We start from the raw sequence: 15,753 nt of genomic DNA on the forward strand, positions 1-15,753 counted from the left end.
AGATGTGGTGCTGTGAGAAACCCTACTTTGGAATGCCAAAATGCTAATCAACAAATTTACCTTTTAGGGTTAAGGTCATGTTGGAGGAAAAACAGAAAGCAGAAGAAGAGAAGCGAAAGCAGGAAGCTGCTGAAAAGGAGAGGCAAGCCATGTTAAAGGCTCAAAGGGAAGAACAAAAGAAAATAGAGGAGGAGAAGGAAGCCAAAAGGCAGGCTGAAATGAAACAAAGTGGTGCCTCCGGAGTAGAGCCCTTGACACCCAGTGCATCCGAAAATGCTAATAATGGGAAACAAACTGAAACCTTGCTAGATAAAGGGCCAGTGAGGAAAGAAGAAAATATTTTCAACACAACTGATAGCAAGGAGAGGATAATAAAAGAGAATAAGCATAACAGGACTGTTAAAGAAGAGAGCTTAGCTGGAGACAGCAATTCCCAAGCACAACAACCAGCAAGTGTTGAGGACAATGCTACTGCATTAAATGTAGATCCTTGGATACCATTGAGCCCCAAATCTGAAACTAAATTTTCAGAAAGAACCTCTGCCAGGACTGAAAGGGAGAACAGGAGACAGAGGTGTCTGATGCATGACATGCTGCAAAATAAACATATATCCACCTCACTGGTTGACGCTGAAAAGGTGGAAGATGGTGCCAAAGAACAGCTTCATACTTGCAGTAAGGTTGGGGTGGCTGAGGTACCTCAGGAGGAAAAGTCAGACAAAGAGAAAGAAGTGGCTAAAGCAAACATGACTGAAGAGACAATTAATGATCACAATTTAGGGAAACCATTAAGGCCCTTAAATCTTCAGTTAAATGTTCAGCAGGTTTCAGAAAAGCAGTTGTCTGAGGAGAAAAACAAGCAAAGCACACCACAGGATGCTGATGTTCCCAGTGTTGGGATCATCCAGAGATACAGCGATCATGAGAAGTTAAGAAACAAAGCAGAAAAATGGAAAGAAAAAAGGCAAACTGAAACTAACCCGACTGAGTCCGCGAGCGCACCTGATAGAGATGCAGTGCATCCTCGACAAGATAGCAAGGAAGTGCCACCAAGGTTTGGCTTTATTTTTAAAACTATAACAAAGCATATCATTCACTGGGCTACACAATAGCCATCAATGTCTTATAAGCTGTGCCTACAGGATGTTAAACAGATATTCTTCTGTGGGTTATATAAATATTTTGCAAGGTATGGCATGTGCACCATTGGTGGGTACACATCTTTGCTTTAGATGGTGTACAACAAGGCCTAAGATTTTTGTCCAGAACAGCTTAGTGCAATTACTAACTTTTTCTAGTGTCCCCTATCATTGAATATCACTGGAGAGAGCATGTTCATTTAATAAACAGCCTAGTGGTACTTTCAACCTTGTGGTAATTCTGTTAACATCACTGTTCTTCTAGAATACTGACACTCTTAGGGCTCCTTCACACGGGCGATCCGATCAGATCCGCCTGTCAGTTTTTTAGGCGGATCTGATCGGATCCTCCATGCAGCTCTATGGGGCAGCGGATGTCAGTGGAGACACCTCCGCTGACACCCGCTGCCATCCGAAGGTCCGCTCTCATCCGATCCCCCATAGAGAGCAGCGGGAGCTGTGACACCTCCCTCTCTGCACTGCAAGCGGAGACGGAGCTGTCAACCGCCGGCTCAGCGGGGATCGGCGGATCGATCCCCGCTGAGCAGCACGGATCTGCCTACGGAGGCGGACCGTGTGAAAGAGCCCTTAGAGAGCAAGCTACTGGAATTAGAATGAAGGGGAGAAGAACACTCGGGGAAGAGTGTAAATCTGTGGATAGGTTTCTGGGCAAAACTCTGCAATAACAATCATTAAAGTGAAGCTGTGTTTTAGCAGTGTAGAGCAGTAATGATTGAGATGATCGGAAACTGCCTGTCTCTGGGCACTTTGCATTCTCTGCAACTTCCCCCCAGCCACCTGATTTTAGGAAAAGATTTGATTGGGAAGGTTAAATTTTCAGCTAAATTATTGTTCACCAAGTAAAGACAAATGTTAGAGGTGTTTGCACAGTGTATATTATTGTGCATTTGGTTGATCTAAGTGTACATTACTGTGCATCACTTGTTTTTTGCATTTGACAATCTCATAAATTTATTGTGCTATAAAATATGTAGGTTCTTCACCCACTTTGAAAAAATAAAAAGTCAGCAGCTACAAACCCTTTATAGCCAGCTTCCCACCTGCATGAGCCGCACTGCACTCTAAATGTTCCCACAGCCTTTTGTACCTATAACGTCTCCCAGAAGGTTTCGGGCAGGAAGGGAATTCCATGGAACAGATTACGCTGAGCTAGCTGAAAAATGCTTGATGTCAACCATGACACCTTCTCTTGAATAAAACCTTTTTTTTTTTAATGCAGCACCCCGCAACACACGGATTGTTTTATCTGTGCATTCTCATAAAATTAGAATATCATTCAAAAGCTAACTTTTTTCAGTAATTCAATTCAAAAAGTGAAACTCATATTTATATAGATTCATTACACACACTGTAATATATTTCAACCATTGCTTTCTTTTCATTTTTATTATTATGGCTTAACCACTTACCGCATACTAACGTACCCATACGTCGGGTAACTTTGCGGGGTTATACCGGGATGATGCCTCTAGCTAGAGGCATCATCCCAGTACCGTGGTTTGAAGCCGATGGTCGGCTTTCTGTCGGTAACGACCGATGCGGCTCGGGAGCCGCTCGATCGTTACCCGGGTGAGCGGGAGGGGACGTTCCCCCCCCCCCCTCCCGCCGCCTTCCGTGGCTTTGCTCGGGGCTCCCGTCCCATCGGGAGCCCCGAGCACCCAGCCGGCACGTCCACCGGCTGGATGGAGTCCCGATGAATGTCGGAAACGGCATCGATCGGGTCTCCGATGACGTAACCCGGAGGCGGCGTCCATCACGTCACTTCCGGGTTACTGTGCTGCAAAAGGCGGCAAATTTGAAAAACGCCTGTATGCAAAAACGCAGTTTTCGGCGTTTTGCATACATGGAAGTGTAGTGGAGGGGTCGAGGGTCTTTTAGACCCTCGATCCCTCCATAAAGTGTACCTGTCACTATATATTGGTGTCACAAGGGATGTTTACATTGCTTGTGACAGCAATAAAAGTGATCAGATTTTTTTTTTTTTTTAAAAACCTGTAATAAAGTTAAAAAAAAAGAAAAAATAAATAGGAAAAAAAAAAAAAATTTAGCCGTCACCGTTGGCTCGCGCACAAAAAAAAAACGTATACGCAAGTCGAGCCGCGAATGAAATCGCTGTTCAAACCACACATGTGAGGTATCGCCGCGATCGCCAGAGCGTGGGCAATACTTTAAAAAAAAGAGCTACACTCTAACTCTAAACTGATAAATAAATTTAAAGCGTCGCCAATTTGAGATCTCTATTGACCGTAGTTTGTTGACATCCCACGGGGGGGGGCGCAATTTTAAACCGTAACATGTTGGGTATCTATTTACTCGGCATGACATCATCTTTCACAATATACAAAAAAAAATGGGCTAACTTTACTGTTTAGTATTTTTTAAATGCAGTGAAATGTGATTTTTTAAATTTTTTCCAAAAAAATAGCGTTTTAAAGACCGCTGCACAAATACCGCGTGACAAAAAATTTTTGCAATGACCGACATTTTATTCTCCAGAGTCTTTGCTAAAAAAATATATATAATGTTTGGGGGTTCTAAGTAGTTTTCTAGGAAAAAATACTGGTTTTAACTTGTAAACAAAAAGTGTCCGAAATAGGGCTGGGGCTTAAGTGGTTAAAGCTAATGAAAACCCAAAATTCAGTATCTAAGAAAATTTGCATATTGTGAAAAAGTTCAATATTGTAGACTCCTGGTGTCACACTCTAATCACCTAATTAACTGGAACAATATACAGTATATTAAGGTTTTCTGAGCCTTTAAATGGTCTCTCAGCCTGATTCAGTAGGTTACACAATCATGGGGAAGACTGCTGCTTTTACAGTTGTCCAGAAGACCATCATGGACACCCTCCACAAGGAGGGTAGGTCACAAAAGGTCATTACTAAAGAAGCTGGCTGTTCATAGAGTGCTGTATCCAAGCATATTAATGGAAAGTTGAATGGAAGAAAAAAGTGTGGTAGAAAAAGGTGCACAAGCAACAGGGATAACCACAGCCTTGAGATGATTATGAATCAAAGGCCAGTCAAGAATTTGGGGGAAATTCACAAGGAGTGAACTACAGCTGATGTCAAGAGCCACCACACACAGAGGTATGCAGGACATGGACTACAACTGTCGCATTCCTTGTGTCAAGCCACCCCTGAACCAGAAATAACGTCCACAGTGTCTTACCTGGGCTAAGGAGAAAAAAGACTAGACTGTTGCTCAGTGGTCCGAAGGCCTCTTTTCGGATAAAAGTACATTTTGCATAAATGAGGTCCAGTGTGAAGTTTCCACAGTCAACTTTGATTTAGGGAGCTGTTGTTGGTTCACTGTGTTTTATCAAGTCCAAAGTCTGCACTTCATACTAATCCCCCCCCCCGCTAGCCAGCACTGCCAAAAGTACCAATACCTGGTTTAATGATCATGGTATCATGGTACTTGATTGGCCTAAACCCCATAGAGAATCTATGGGGTAGTGTCAAGAGGAAGATGAGACGCCAGACCCAACAATGCAGACAAGCTGAAGGCCGCTATCAAAGCAACCTGGGCTTCCATAACGCCTCAGCAGTGCCACAGGCTGTTTGCCTCCATGCCACGTCACGTTGATGCAGCATTTCATGCAAAAGGAGCCCCGACCAAGTATTGAGTGCTTACTATACTGTTCATGGACATACTTTCTCTAGCGCTCATCGACAGACGTAGTCCTCGGTGATACACCACCTTCGGGTTATGTTACCTCCGCAGGAGCAGGACTAGACAGGAAATTAAAAAGCTCTGGCCACACCCTAGGGGCAGTCCCAGAGGGTATATCCTCTCTCTCTCTGCCTCAGCAAATCAGTTATTTTCTGTCTAGTTAGGAGTAAGGACCTAGACACCTTGCTGGGATCTTAGGTCCTGGCAAGAATTTTTTCTTAAAGGATTTTTTTTAGACAGCTTTTTCTCCAGTGTTCCTGTGAGATCTTCAAGCAAGAAAGCTGAACTGGGCGACGGGCTGGATGTTGAGATCCGGTGGTCACCCCAGTTCAGCCTACGAGCGCGTGCAGGCCATAGCTCCGCGCTGGGTCGGCCGCGACAAAGTCCCATTAAAAGGACTGAACCCGCGAGTTAAACGTCTCGCTGAAACGCCAAAGACCATGAGTCACGGCGTTCGTATCGGTCGACAGCCCTCCCGCCCCGGTGGAGAGGGGTACTGTCAGGAGTTGGTGCCCGCCTGGTTCCGGTATGGTGAGTAGTATGTTCCCCCTTTCCCTCTGACGGGTTTTGTGGTGAACGCGTGCCCCTCTCGGTATGGTAAGAAAGAGTCCTTTCTATCCTATAACATGTCACAGATCCTCCTACTTTGAGTGTGATTTTTTGTGTACAAAAAGCCAGGAGGCTTGGTTTGGGAGCTAACAATCTATTGTATACATGTTTAAAAGATGTAATCTGTGGCATTCTGGGAATCTTATGGGTTAAGTATAAGCTACCTACCAGTCAGAAGCCACGGACATGTAGACTGCCTTCCAAATCAGATCTCCAGCTATTAGCAGGCCTCCCGAACGGCCATGCGGTCCGCCAGGGGCCGATACCGCCAACCACGCCATATCCCCATGCAGAGAGAGTGTTGTGTGCAGCACACCGACATTCAGCAGGCCGCCGCCATTTTTTCTTGCAGGATCGCACGAGCCGCCATTTTGGCGTAGCCTCGTGTCTCCAGCATGGGGGCGGCCATGTTTGAGGTGATCCTACACCTCGTGGAGCTTGGGGGAGGCGCCGGAAGGCGTGCAGAGGGGCGGAGCCGCCTCCTTTCTTCCTGGGCAGCCAGCCAAAAGACTTCCTGTTTGTCAAGACAGCGCTGTAAGCTGTTGCAGTTTAACTCTGAGCATCAAGTGGTGAGCCTGGGGGTCTATCTCTCTCTCTCTCGATCGATAGGGATCCCTAAGCAGGTAACACTAAGGGGCTTTTTTTGTGGCGCTGGGGGTCAGAAAAGAAAAAAAAAAAAAAAAAAAAAGTTTTTTTCTTTACTTTTGAATCATATTATCCAGGAAGTAACTGGAGTTATTATGGACCCTGCCACACATATTCCCCCACCTGTTTCCCTTGAGGGGGCCTCGGGACCCGCCGGTGCACAGAGTATAGAGTCATTTACAGCAATTTTGGAGTCTATGGTGGCTCGGGTGGAGGCGGCCTGTCAGGGACGGGGGTCAAGGAAGCGACCCCCGCCTACCCCTATACCATCTGACACCTCTGACTCAGATTCAGAGATGGTCACAGCAGTTGCAGGTTCCTCTGCAAGGGCTGTTATCCCAGGTAAAGCCCCCTCAGACAGTGAGGAGGACGCTTCTTCTCTTGCTATAATTCAGGAAGAAGCATTGGTGGACGCACTAGTTGTGGCAGTGCAAGAAACCTTAAAACTTGAGGCTTTACCGGCAGAGGCAACTGAAACAGAGAGGCCTTTTGGGACTAATAAGCCCATCAAGACGGCGAAGGCTTTTCCTGTACCTAAATGTTTTGGTAATCAGATTAAAGGAGAATGGGAGCATTCTAAACGTACCTTTACTATTTCCAAGCGTATTGCTAGACGCTATCCGTTTGAGGAATCCATCATTAAGAAATGGACGGTACCACCAGTCGTGGATCCGCCTATTTCCAGGCTGAATAAAGCCACGGTTATTCCAGTGGAGGACACTTCGTCCTTTAAGGATCCGGTGGATCGAAAGATAGAAGCAGAGTCCCGCACTATCTTTTCTCTGATAGGGTCAGCATTTAGACCAGTAATCGTTATTGGTCTAGTTTCCCAGACACTTACGGAATGGGCGAAGATGGTACGCCAAGATCTTAGGGGAAAAGATATTCCCCAGGAGACATCTGATTTGATGGAACAAATCATACAAGGGCTACGGTTTATCTGTGACGCAGCCTTGGACACTACTCCCCTATTAGGGCATGCATCTAAGTTAGCAGTGATCCTCAGACGTGTGCTGTGGTTAAAATGCTGGTCAGCTGACCTAGGTTCCAAAAAGACCTTGACCAATCTCCCCTTTCAGGGGAATCGTCTATTTGGAGCCAACCTAGATGAAATCATTAAGGATGCCACTGGGGGCAAGAGCACTTTTTTGCCACAGGCTGCAAAAGCTAAGGGACCTCGCAACAAGCGAGGACCTTTCTTTACCGCCCATAAAGGGCGCCCGGCTGGTACTAGCGGGAAAGGCAAGACTCCTCCAGGAGGGTTCAAGAAGGGGACCAACCCAGCCAAACCCGAAGCAAAGGAGTACACAGCCTGAAGGTGCGCCCCCACCCGGTTTCAGGGTGGGGGGACGTTTTCACCGGTATTCAGGACATTAGATCGAGCATCAACCACTACTACCGGTGCGATTCTTCCCTTCCAACATTTAAGTACCACAGGAAGCGGTAGTTACCGTTCCCTGAAAAGATCTTTTCCTTTACCTTTTCCTAAGATTAGTCCCGATACCTCACAGGAATCGGATCTGGTTGACCAGATAGGCCAAGCAGCCTCTAGTCGGGTGACTTCGGTCCCTGAGGTTCAACCAGAAAAGATCACTTTTCCTGATAACTATCAGGTATCTGATAAATGTGTGGGAACAGAAAACGACCAGACTTTCTCGGATGGTCGGGGCCAGATAGCTCTAGGGACGCCTGGTTCAGATCCAATCAGCGCCAGTGGTCCTAGAAATTCTAGGCTGGCCTCCTCAAGCCGGCCTGGCCGACTTGGACATGTTAGTTCCAGACGTTCCGTGGGAACTTCGTCTCAGGGAGTGTCTGTGGTCTCAAGGACCAATTTACCTTTGTGCTTTACAGTCGCTGGTTTTAATGGCCTGGCCATTGAGACCCAAGTACTGAAGGACAGAGGTTTGTCTACTCCAGTCATTCCTACCCTTATTAAAGCAAGGAAAGCGACTTCCAGCAAAGTCTATTATCACACATGGAAGACTTATATTGCGTGGTGCGAATCTTTAGGATTTCCTCCACGTACCTATTCGGTGACTCGAATATTGGCTTTTTTGCAACAAGGGGTTGAGCAGAAGCTAGCCTTGAGCACCATCAAGGGTCAAGTTTCAGCATTAGCAATCTTCTTTCAGAAGCCTTTAGCTACCAAATCCTTGGTGCGGAATTTCATCCAGGGGGTGCGGCACCTGGCTCCTCCAGTCCGCGCGCCCTTACCGCCCTGGGATCTTAATTTGGTTTTGTCGGTTCTACAGAAACCTCCTTTTGAAAACATCAGGGAGATTCCCTTGCTTACTCTATCCCAGAAGGTGGCCTTCTTGGTGGCTATCACTTCTGCTCGCAGGGTGTCAGAACTGGCTGCATTATCATGCCAGTCACCATACCTAGTGATTCATAGGGATAAGGTAGTACTTCATCCTAAGCCATCTTTTCTTCCCAAGGTGGTTTCAGATTTTCATCTGAATGAAGATATTGTACTACCTTCCTTGTGTCCTCAGCCCAAGCATCATCGGGAACATGCGTTGCATTCCTTAGATGTGGTTCGGGCAATCAGGGTATACCTGAAAGCTACGGAATCATTCCGTAAGACGGATTCACTTTTTGTGATCACGGATGGCCCCAGAAAGGGTTTGCCTGCATCTGCCGCGACCATTGCCAAATGGATTAGACAAACGGTGGTACAGGCTTATTCTATTAAGGGTCAGAGTCCTCCGTTCCCTGTTAGGGCGCACTCCACTCGAGCGCTCAGTACTTCCTGGGCCTTTCGCCATCAGGCGTCAGTGGTCCAGGTATGTAAGGCGGCCACCTGGTCGTCGGTACATACCTTTACAAAATTCTATAAAATTGATGTGACGGCATCGGCGGATGCCTCATTTGGCCGCAAGGTTTTGCAGGCCGCAATTTGAGGAGACCGGTGGTCTACCTCGAGGGTTTTTTTCTGTTTGAAAAAAAAAAAAAAAAATTGTTTTCTCTTTTTTTTTTTTGGTTGAGTCTCATCATTAAGGATGAGCATTGTAAACTTCTAGTTGGCACCGGTTGGGCCTTCTAGATTGGGATTTGATTTCCATTTTCCCACCCCTCAGTTGTGATACTGCTCTGGGACGTCCCGAAGGTGGTGTATCACCGAGGACTACGTCTGTCGATGAGCGCTAGAGAAAAATGGATTTTTGTAAAATCTTACCGTAAAATCCTTTTCTCTTAGCTCATCGACAGACGTAGTCCCCGCCCCTCTGTTTTGGAGTTGGGTTGGGTTAAATTCTCTAAGCACTGCTTTTTCACATAACTGATTTGCTGAGGCAGAGAGAGAGAGGATATACCCTCTGGGACTGCCCCTAGGGTGTGGCCAGAGCTTTTTAATTTCCTGTCTAGTCCTGCTCCTGCGGAGGTAACATAACCCGAAGGTGGTGTATCACCGAGGACTACGTCTGTCGATGAGCTAAGAGAAAAGGATTTTACGGTAAGATTTTACAAAAATCCATTTTTTCTGTAAGCCAACATTTCTGTATTAAAAATCCCTTTTTCTTTTTTGTTCATTAACGGACACCGCTTCAGAGCTTCATAAACATTAGGTTATACTGCCCCCTACAGGAGTAGGACACTAGGCAGATAAAAAGTCTGGCTATGCCCATGGGCACTCCCAGGGGTTATACACCCTCTCTCTGCTATAGGCACTATTTTCTGCCTAGTCGGAAGTAAGGACCTAGTTCCTTGCTGGGATCTTTGGTCCTGGCAATTTTTTCTTTTTACATTTTTGGATTTTTCCTGTGAGATCTACAATCAACTGCTGGACTGGGCGATGGGCTGGATAATCTAGATCCAGTGGTCATCCCAGTCTGGCCAAGGAGCACGCGCAGACCTCAGCTCCGTGCTCGGTTCGCCGCAACTTAGCCCCACTTGATGGGGGCTGGCCTGTGAGTTAAACACCTCGCGAGGTCGCATATGACTGCGTCTCGACCCGAGTCGCAGCATTCCTCCTGGCATTCTCCCTTCAATGGAGAGGGGTTCTGTCTGGAGCTCTGCCCTCCTGGTATGGTAAGTAGCTGTCCCCCCGTCTCCCCCTGGAGGGTTTTGGGGTGGACGTGGGCCCCTTCTTCCCATCAGGCACCCCACCTGGTCATCTGTCCCCCATCCTACCCCCCTTCCCCCTCCACATATGTTGGGGCTGTTTGGGTGGTCTGATCCACTTCCTGAGGCAGGGTCAGGCCGCTATGCTGGCGATGGGGACCAGGGGGTTGTGCCGCCGGTGACCAGACAATCGACTGTGTGGGTAGGTTGTACCTGGTGAGGGCTCCTGCCAAGGCCCCCTGTTTTGCCTGGGTCTGTCCTTGAGGCCTGGGTGCCCTCCTGGGTCCCTGTAAGCCTCATGGAGCTGCGTGGGGCCACCATCTTGAGGTAGCCTGTGTGTTTCTATACCCAGCGGTCACGTTTGTGTAGTCCGGCGGCCATTTTGCTGTGGTTTGCCATTGTAAATGGCGGCAGCTATGACAGTGGAGCCCGGTGGGCAGCTATTTTGGTGGTGGGAGCCCCTCATCCCCTGGTGCTGACTCTTGGATCCTTTCACTTCCTGATTGCCACGCGTGGAGTGCAGATTATCCTGGTAGCTGCAGGTGCCTGTTTCTGCTGGGTGGTGTCCTCGCCCTCTCTGCTGAGGACCGCTTGGTGCTTGTGCCTGGCACTTGGGTGATGCTGCCAGCGTGGTGGGGGTTGTCCCTTGCAGTTTCCATTTTACACTTTTTGTGGGGTCCCCCTGGTGACTCATGAAGTCTTTGGATCTCCCCACCTGATCCCCTCTCTGGGTCCCAACCATCCATCGATGCACTGACGGCGGTCCTAGAGTCCTTTGTGTCCCAGGTGGAGGTGGTCCTCGGGCGACGGGCTAGCAAAAAGCACCCTCGCTTTCCCCTGACTCATCTGTCTCATCAGATCCTGAATCTGACTCGGCCGCTGTGGGTCTGCAGCCACGCACCTGGAATCTTCTGATAGTGAGGATGGTTCCTCCACGTCTGCATCCGCGCACGAAAATGTGCTGGTGGAAACAATGATTGTACCTGTGCGTGAGACCTTGAAGATGGAGGATGCAGCTGCGACAGAAGCGCAGGGTCACTTTGGCACAACAAGCCATCCAGAGCGGCCGCCTATTTTGACATAATTGAAGCTAAAGAGTGGGGACGACCGAAGCGTTCCTGTGGGGTCCCTAAGCGCTTTACTAGGCGTTACCCCTATGTGGAGTACCTTCTCACTTGTGGTGGATCCTCCAGTTTCCAGATTAAACAAGGCAACCATGATTCTGATTGAAGTGTCCCCGGCCTTTAAGGATCCAACTGACAGGAAGGCGGAGGCTGTGGCCTCGCAATATGTACACTCTGGCTGGTTCGAACCATTGCCCTGGTGTCTCAAGCTCTTACTCAGTGGGCTAAGCTTTTACGCTGTGATCTGGGGTGAGAACAACTCCCCCTTCCTTTGCTGAGGTCCAGTGGCTGCAGTTTATCTGTGATGCCTCTTTGGATGTGGCTCCCCTAGTGGCTCGGCTTTCTGTTTCAACAGTGGTCCTTCGGCGTGTCTTTTGGCTCAAATGCTGATCTACGGACCAGACTTCTAAAAAAGACCTTGACTGATCTTACTTTTCAAGGAGATAGCCTTGAGTTTCGATCTTGTCCCCTGGCACAGTTCTTTCCTTCCAACTTGCGCCTGTCCCTGGACCGCTTACAGGGTCTCTTTTGGGCGGTACAAGGCCTGTTGCATTAAGGGGTGATTGGTCCCGGTTCTGACTTCGGAAAGTTTTCAAGGTTTTTACTCAAACCTGTTTACAGTTCCCAGGAGGGATGGCAAAGTATGTGTCCAATCGTGGACCTCAAGGCGCTGAACTGCTTTGTGCGGGTGCAGATGTTCAGAATGGAGTCTGGCTGGAAATTTCCCGGTAGACTAGCAAGTCCCCCTGCCCTGGGGCTGCATAAAAAATGACTGCGGCTGGCCCGACATATCAACTATGCTTGCGCCGCTGCTCGGGAAAGCCTGTACCTGTTCGGCCATTCTCGGGCAGGCGGCGCAGTGACATTTTTTAATGTTGGGCGCCTCACAGATCCCTAAGTAAAAACAAAAAGATATCCCCCTCGGGTTGGGACTTCAGAGCGACAACTCAAACGCCATTTCAGAAAAAAAATGTCATGGTTTTTCTGAATATTTAAAAAATGTATGATAGCATTAACAATACAACAAACATTGGTTTAAAAAAAAAAATTTACATCTCACAGCCAGTTGTGTTGAACTTCCAATAAAAATGCAGTGCAATGCAAAATTCTCCAGAACATCCTACGTGTTTTGGGACCACGCCCTTCCTCAGGGGTGATGAGGAGGAGATGAAATAATTCACAGTTTGTATTTTTCTCATCCAACTGAGTTCAAGGGGTGTAAGGCTGCAGAGATATATTCTATATTAGAAAGCTACAAAAACTCATCAGCACTTTGCAGGTATTGGCGGACACCAAGAACAATATGCAGGGCAGGGTCAGCATAAGAAACCCATGGAGGTCCCCATTTTGAGGGCCACCAGGAGTTCTTTGCTTTGAGTCCTATAAGTAAAGGATAAAATCACAGGGGTCAAAATTGGTTATATCCCAGGGGTGGAGGATCTGTAAAAATATGTGAACGACACGTCCTGTGGCAGACTGTGTCCGGGGCAAATGAGTGCTGCCTGTTTTTTTTTTAAACCAATGTTTGTTTGTATTGTACATGTTATCATACATATTTTATATATTCAAATAAACCATTACATTTTTATATGAAATGGTATTTGAGTTGCCGCTCTAAAGTCCCAACCCGAGGGGGATATCTTTTTGTTTTGACCTATATATAGGGATGTTGGCAACCGACACCAGGTTCTAACATATGTGTGAAATTTAGAGATCGGTAAGTAAGATCCCTCCACAGCCCCTGCCCCTCTGTACCATGCCCGCAGCCTCTGCATCTGCCCCTGTCTTGTCGTTTCTTCCACAGGTTGTCTCTGATTTTCATTTGAATGAAGACATTGTGTTGCCTTCCCTGTGCCCCGGGCTTAAACAACCCGAAGTAATTTGCCTTGCATGCCTTGGATGTGGTCCAGGCAATTAGGGTGTACCTGGTAGCTACAGAGTCTTTCAGGAAGTCAGACTCTTCGTGCTCATGGATGGGCTTCGTAAAGGGTTGTCCGCTTCCTCTGCGACCATTTCCAGATGGATCAGACAGACAGTGATTCAGACCTTTTCCATCAAGGGTCAGGTTCCTCCTGTTCCAGTTTAGGTGCACTCTACTCGGGCACTTAGTACCTCCTGGGCTTTCCGTCATCAGGCGTCAGTGACGCAGGTTTGCAAGGCGGCCATTTGGTCGTCGGTGCAAACTTTCACAAAGTTTTATAAAGTGGATGCGTTGGCATCTGTGGATGCTTCTTTTGGCCTCAAGGTTTTGCAGGCTGCTGTTTAGAGAAACTGATCCTTTTCGAAGGGTGTATTGTTTTTTTTTAAGGTGGGCTCTATGTGTTTTGGTTGCGCTCCTGTTGCCTGGTTGGCTACTGTTTAGCTTTGGGAATGTTTTTGCTGTTCCCACCCCTCATGTTTAACACTGCTTTGGGACGTCCCAACGGTTATTAAGATCTGTCTGTGAATGAGCGAAAGAGAAAATGGGATTTCTCTTACGTCCTCCGACAGTCGCTGCCCACTCATACAGTCTTCACCAATGGGGTATTGACTTTATCTCTACAGGAGTAACTAGGCATAAGACTTGTTAAAAACAAAGCATTTACATAGACACACCTATAGGGGCTGTCCCACTGGTCCAATACCCCCCTGCAATCAGCCATCCCAACTCAGTTTGTCTTCTGCCTAGTTAAGGAGTAAGATGGGCTTCCCTGTGCTGGGGCCACAGTCTCAGCCTTCTTCTATTTTATGATTTTATTTTACTGCACATGTGTGTTTTTCTTTGCATTACTAGCTGTTTATTTTGTCAGCGTTAGTCAGATCTTCGCATGAAGATGGCGTTTGCGGAGCTCGGAGTCGGACTGGTCGTCCTGGTTCTCCAGGACAGAGGTCCAGATGGAATCCCAGCCCGCCATTGAGCGTTTAGCAGGCTATGTGTTCGCCCTGGCCTCGCAAATGACCCAGTCCTGTCCTCAGGGATGCAGCCTGTGAGGTGGCTACCTCACTCGGACGTCTCATCCACGGTTCTCCGTGTACTGTTAGTGTCCTGCGTTTTTTGGCTGACTGCACCCCTGCCATCTGAGAGTGGGCGGTTTCCCGTGCAATGAGGCACCCCACGCCATCGTGTACAAGTACATTCTGTGTGGGGCCTCTGTCTGGGGCTGGCAGTCCTGTGTGTCTGTGTTATCCCCTCATGTATGTGCGTTTTTTGGCTCCCTGATCCCGGTCCCTGCGGGGGGTTTTCTCTCACAGCCGGTGCGCTGTGTGGGTTTCTGGGGGTCCCTCTCCTGTGTCACTTTAGGGTGCTTTTGGAGGTACAGACACGTGTGGCGACCGCTGCGGGGTTAAAAACCGCCGGTCCGCCATTTTAGGTGTGGGCAGCATGTCTGGCTTCACTATGGGCGCTTATATAGCATAAAAAAGTGGATTTTTCTGCGCTTATTCAATTAATATTATACAAAATTAGTATTATAAAGTGAAGCTGCTGCACAAAGGAATCACAGAAAAAACCCAAACAGATATTAAACAAAAATGTGCTGCGCTAAAGTATAGTGAATAATAAAATCACCAAAAATACAAAAATGTTCACGTTGTGTGTGTATATAAAGGAGGATAACCTGAAATTAATCAGTGATCCTTGATGTGTTATTCCTATAAATATAAATCAATAATCACGTGTATCATAAATCATCCAGTGCAAAATGCATAAAGACAATAAAGGTGCAGAAGGATATTTTAAATCCCAGTTAGATCCCAATAAAGTCCATACATAAAAACATAGGGGAAATTCCAAGAGGGTCTGCCACAGAGTCCCAGAAAGTGCATCCACACAATTCCTTGTGAAATAGGGAAGACACCGGTGTGCGAATCACCCAAAGAAATCAAATGGCTGCTTACCAGAGGGAGTTGGTCTCTCAAGCTAATGAGTAGACCACAGAAAGCTTGTGTGTAATGCCAAGGATAGCCACAGGATGTCTCCTTTTACAGGCTCAATAGCGATATCCACATGATGGGAAACAAGTTATGACAGGGACATAGTGTAACTCCGTATAAAAATCATTTATTATCAGTAAAAGGCAGATAAAACACTCACATTTAAGATGTAAATTCAAAGCATCTAGCGGTTATATATTGCCACGCTGGGAACGAACGAACATCTCCCACGCTGTTGGTGTCTATGGTAGCCGGCTTGTTGGGGGCGTGGTCACTTCACGTCTGGGTCACCCGACCGGTTTCGTCACACGCTTGACGTCATCAGGGGTGTCATGTATTATACAGCATGTATGTGGTGTGTTTTTGGCGCCTTGCGGCGCCATCTTGTGTGTAGCAAATCGTTTGTTCCGAGCACATGTTGGCGGCCATTTTACCGAAGCCTCCCATTACTTTCTATTGGCAACCATTTTTCCTTAGCCTGAAGCCTTAGTTCAGCCTCCTTTGGTGACATCACTTCCTCCTTTTACTCAGGAGAGTTTGGCTGCGGTGGCAACACTTGTGGGGGT

At 47.4% G+C, this 15,753-nt stretch overlaps 1 protein-coding gene across 10 annotated transcripts in view; it reads left to right on the forward strand.

The window, feature by feature from the left end:
- The window catches only part of MYO9B (myosin IXB), a 296,901-nt gene that overhangs the window by 197,796 nt on the left and 83,352 nt on the right, over positions 1-15,753 (forward strand). For all 10 annotated transcript variants that reach the window (XM_082260874.1, XM_082260880.1, XM_082260879.1 and 7 more), the window contains one exon: positions 68-1,054. In XM_082260874.1, coding sequence (XP_082117000.1) covers positions 68-1,054 — 987 coding nt within the window. The remainder of the gene's footprint in view (positions 1-67; positions 1,055-15,753) is intronic.

This window comes from Pelophylax lessonae (genome assembly GCF_965119305.1).
Source record: "Pelophylax lessonae genome assembly, chromosome: 1".
Classification (NCBI taxonomy): Eukaryota; Metazoa; Chordata; class Amphibia; order Anura; family Ranidae; genus Pelophylax; species Pelophylax lessonae.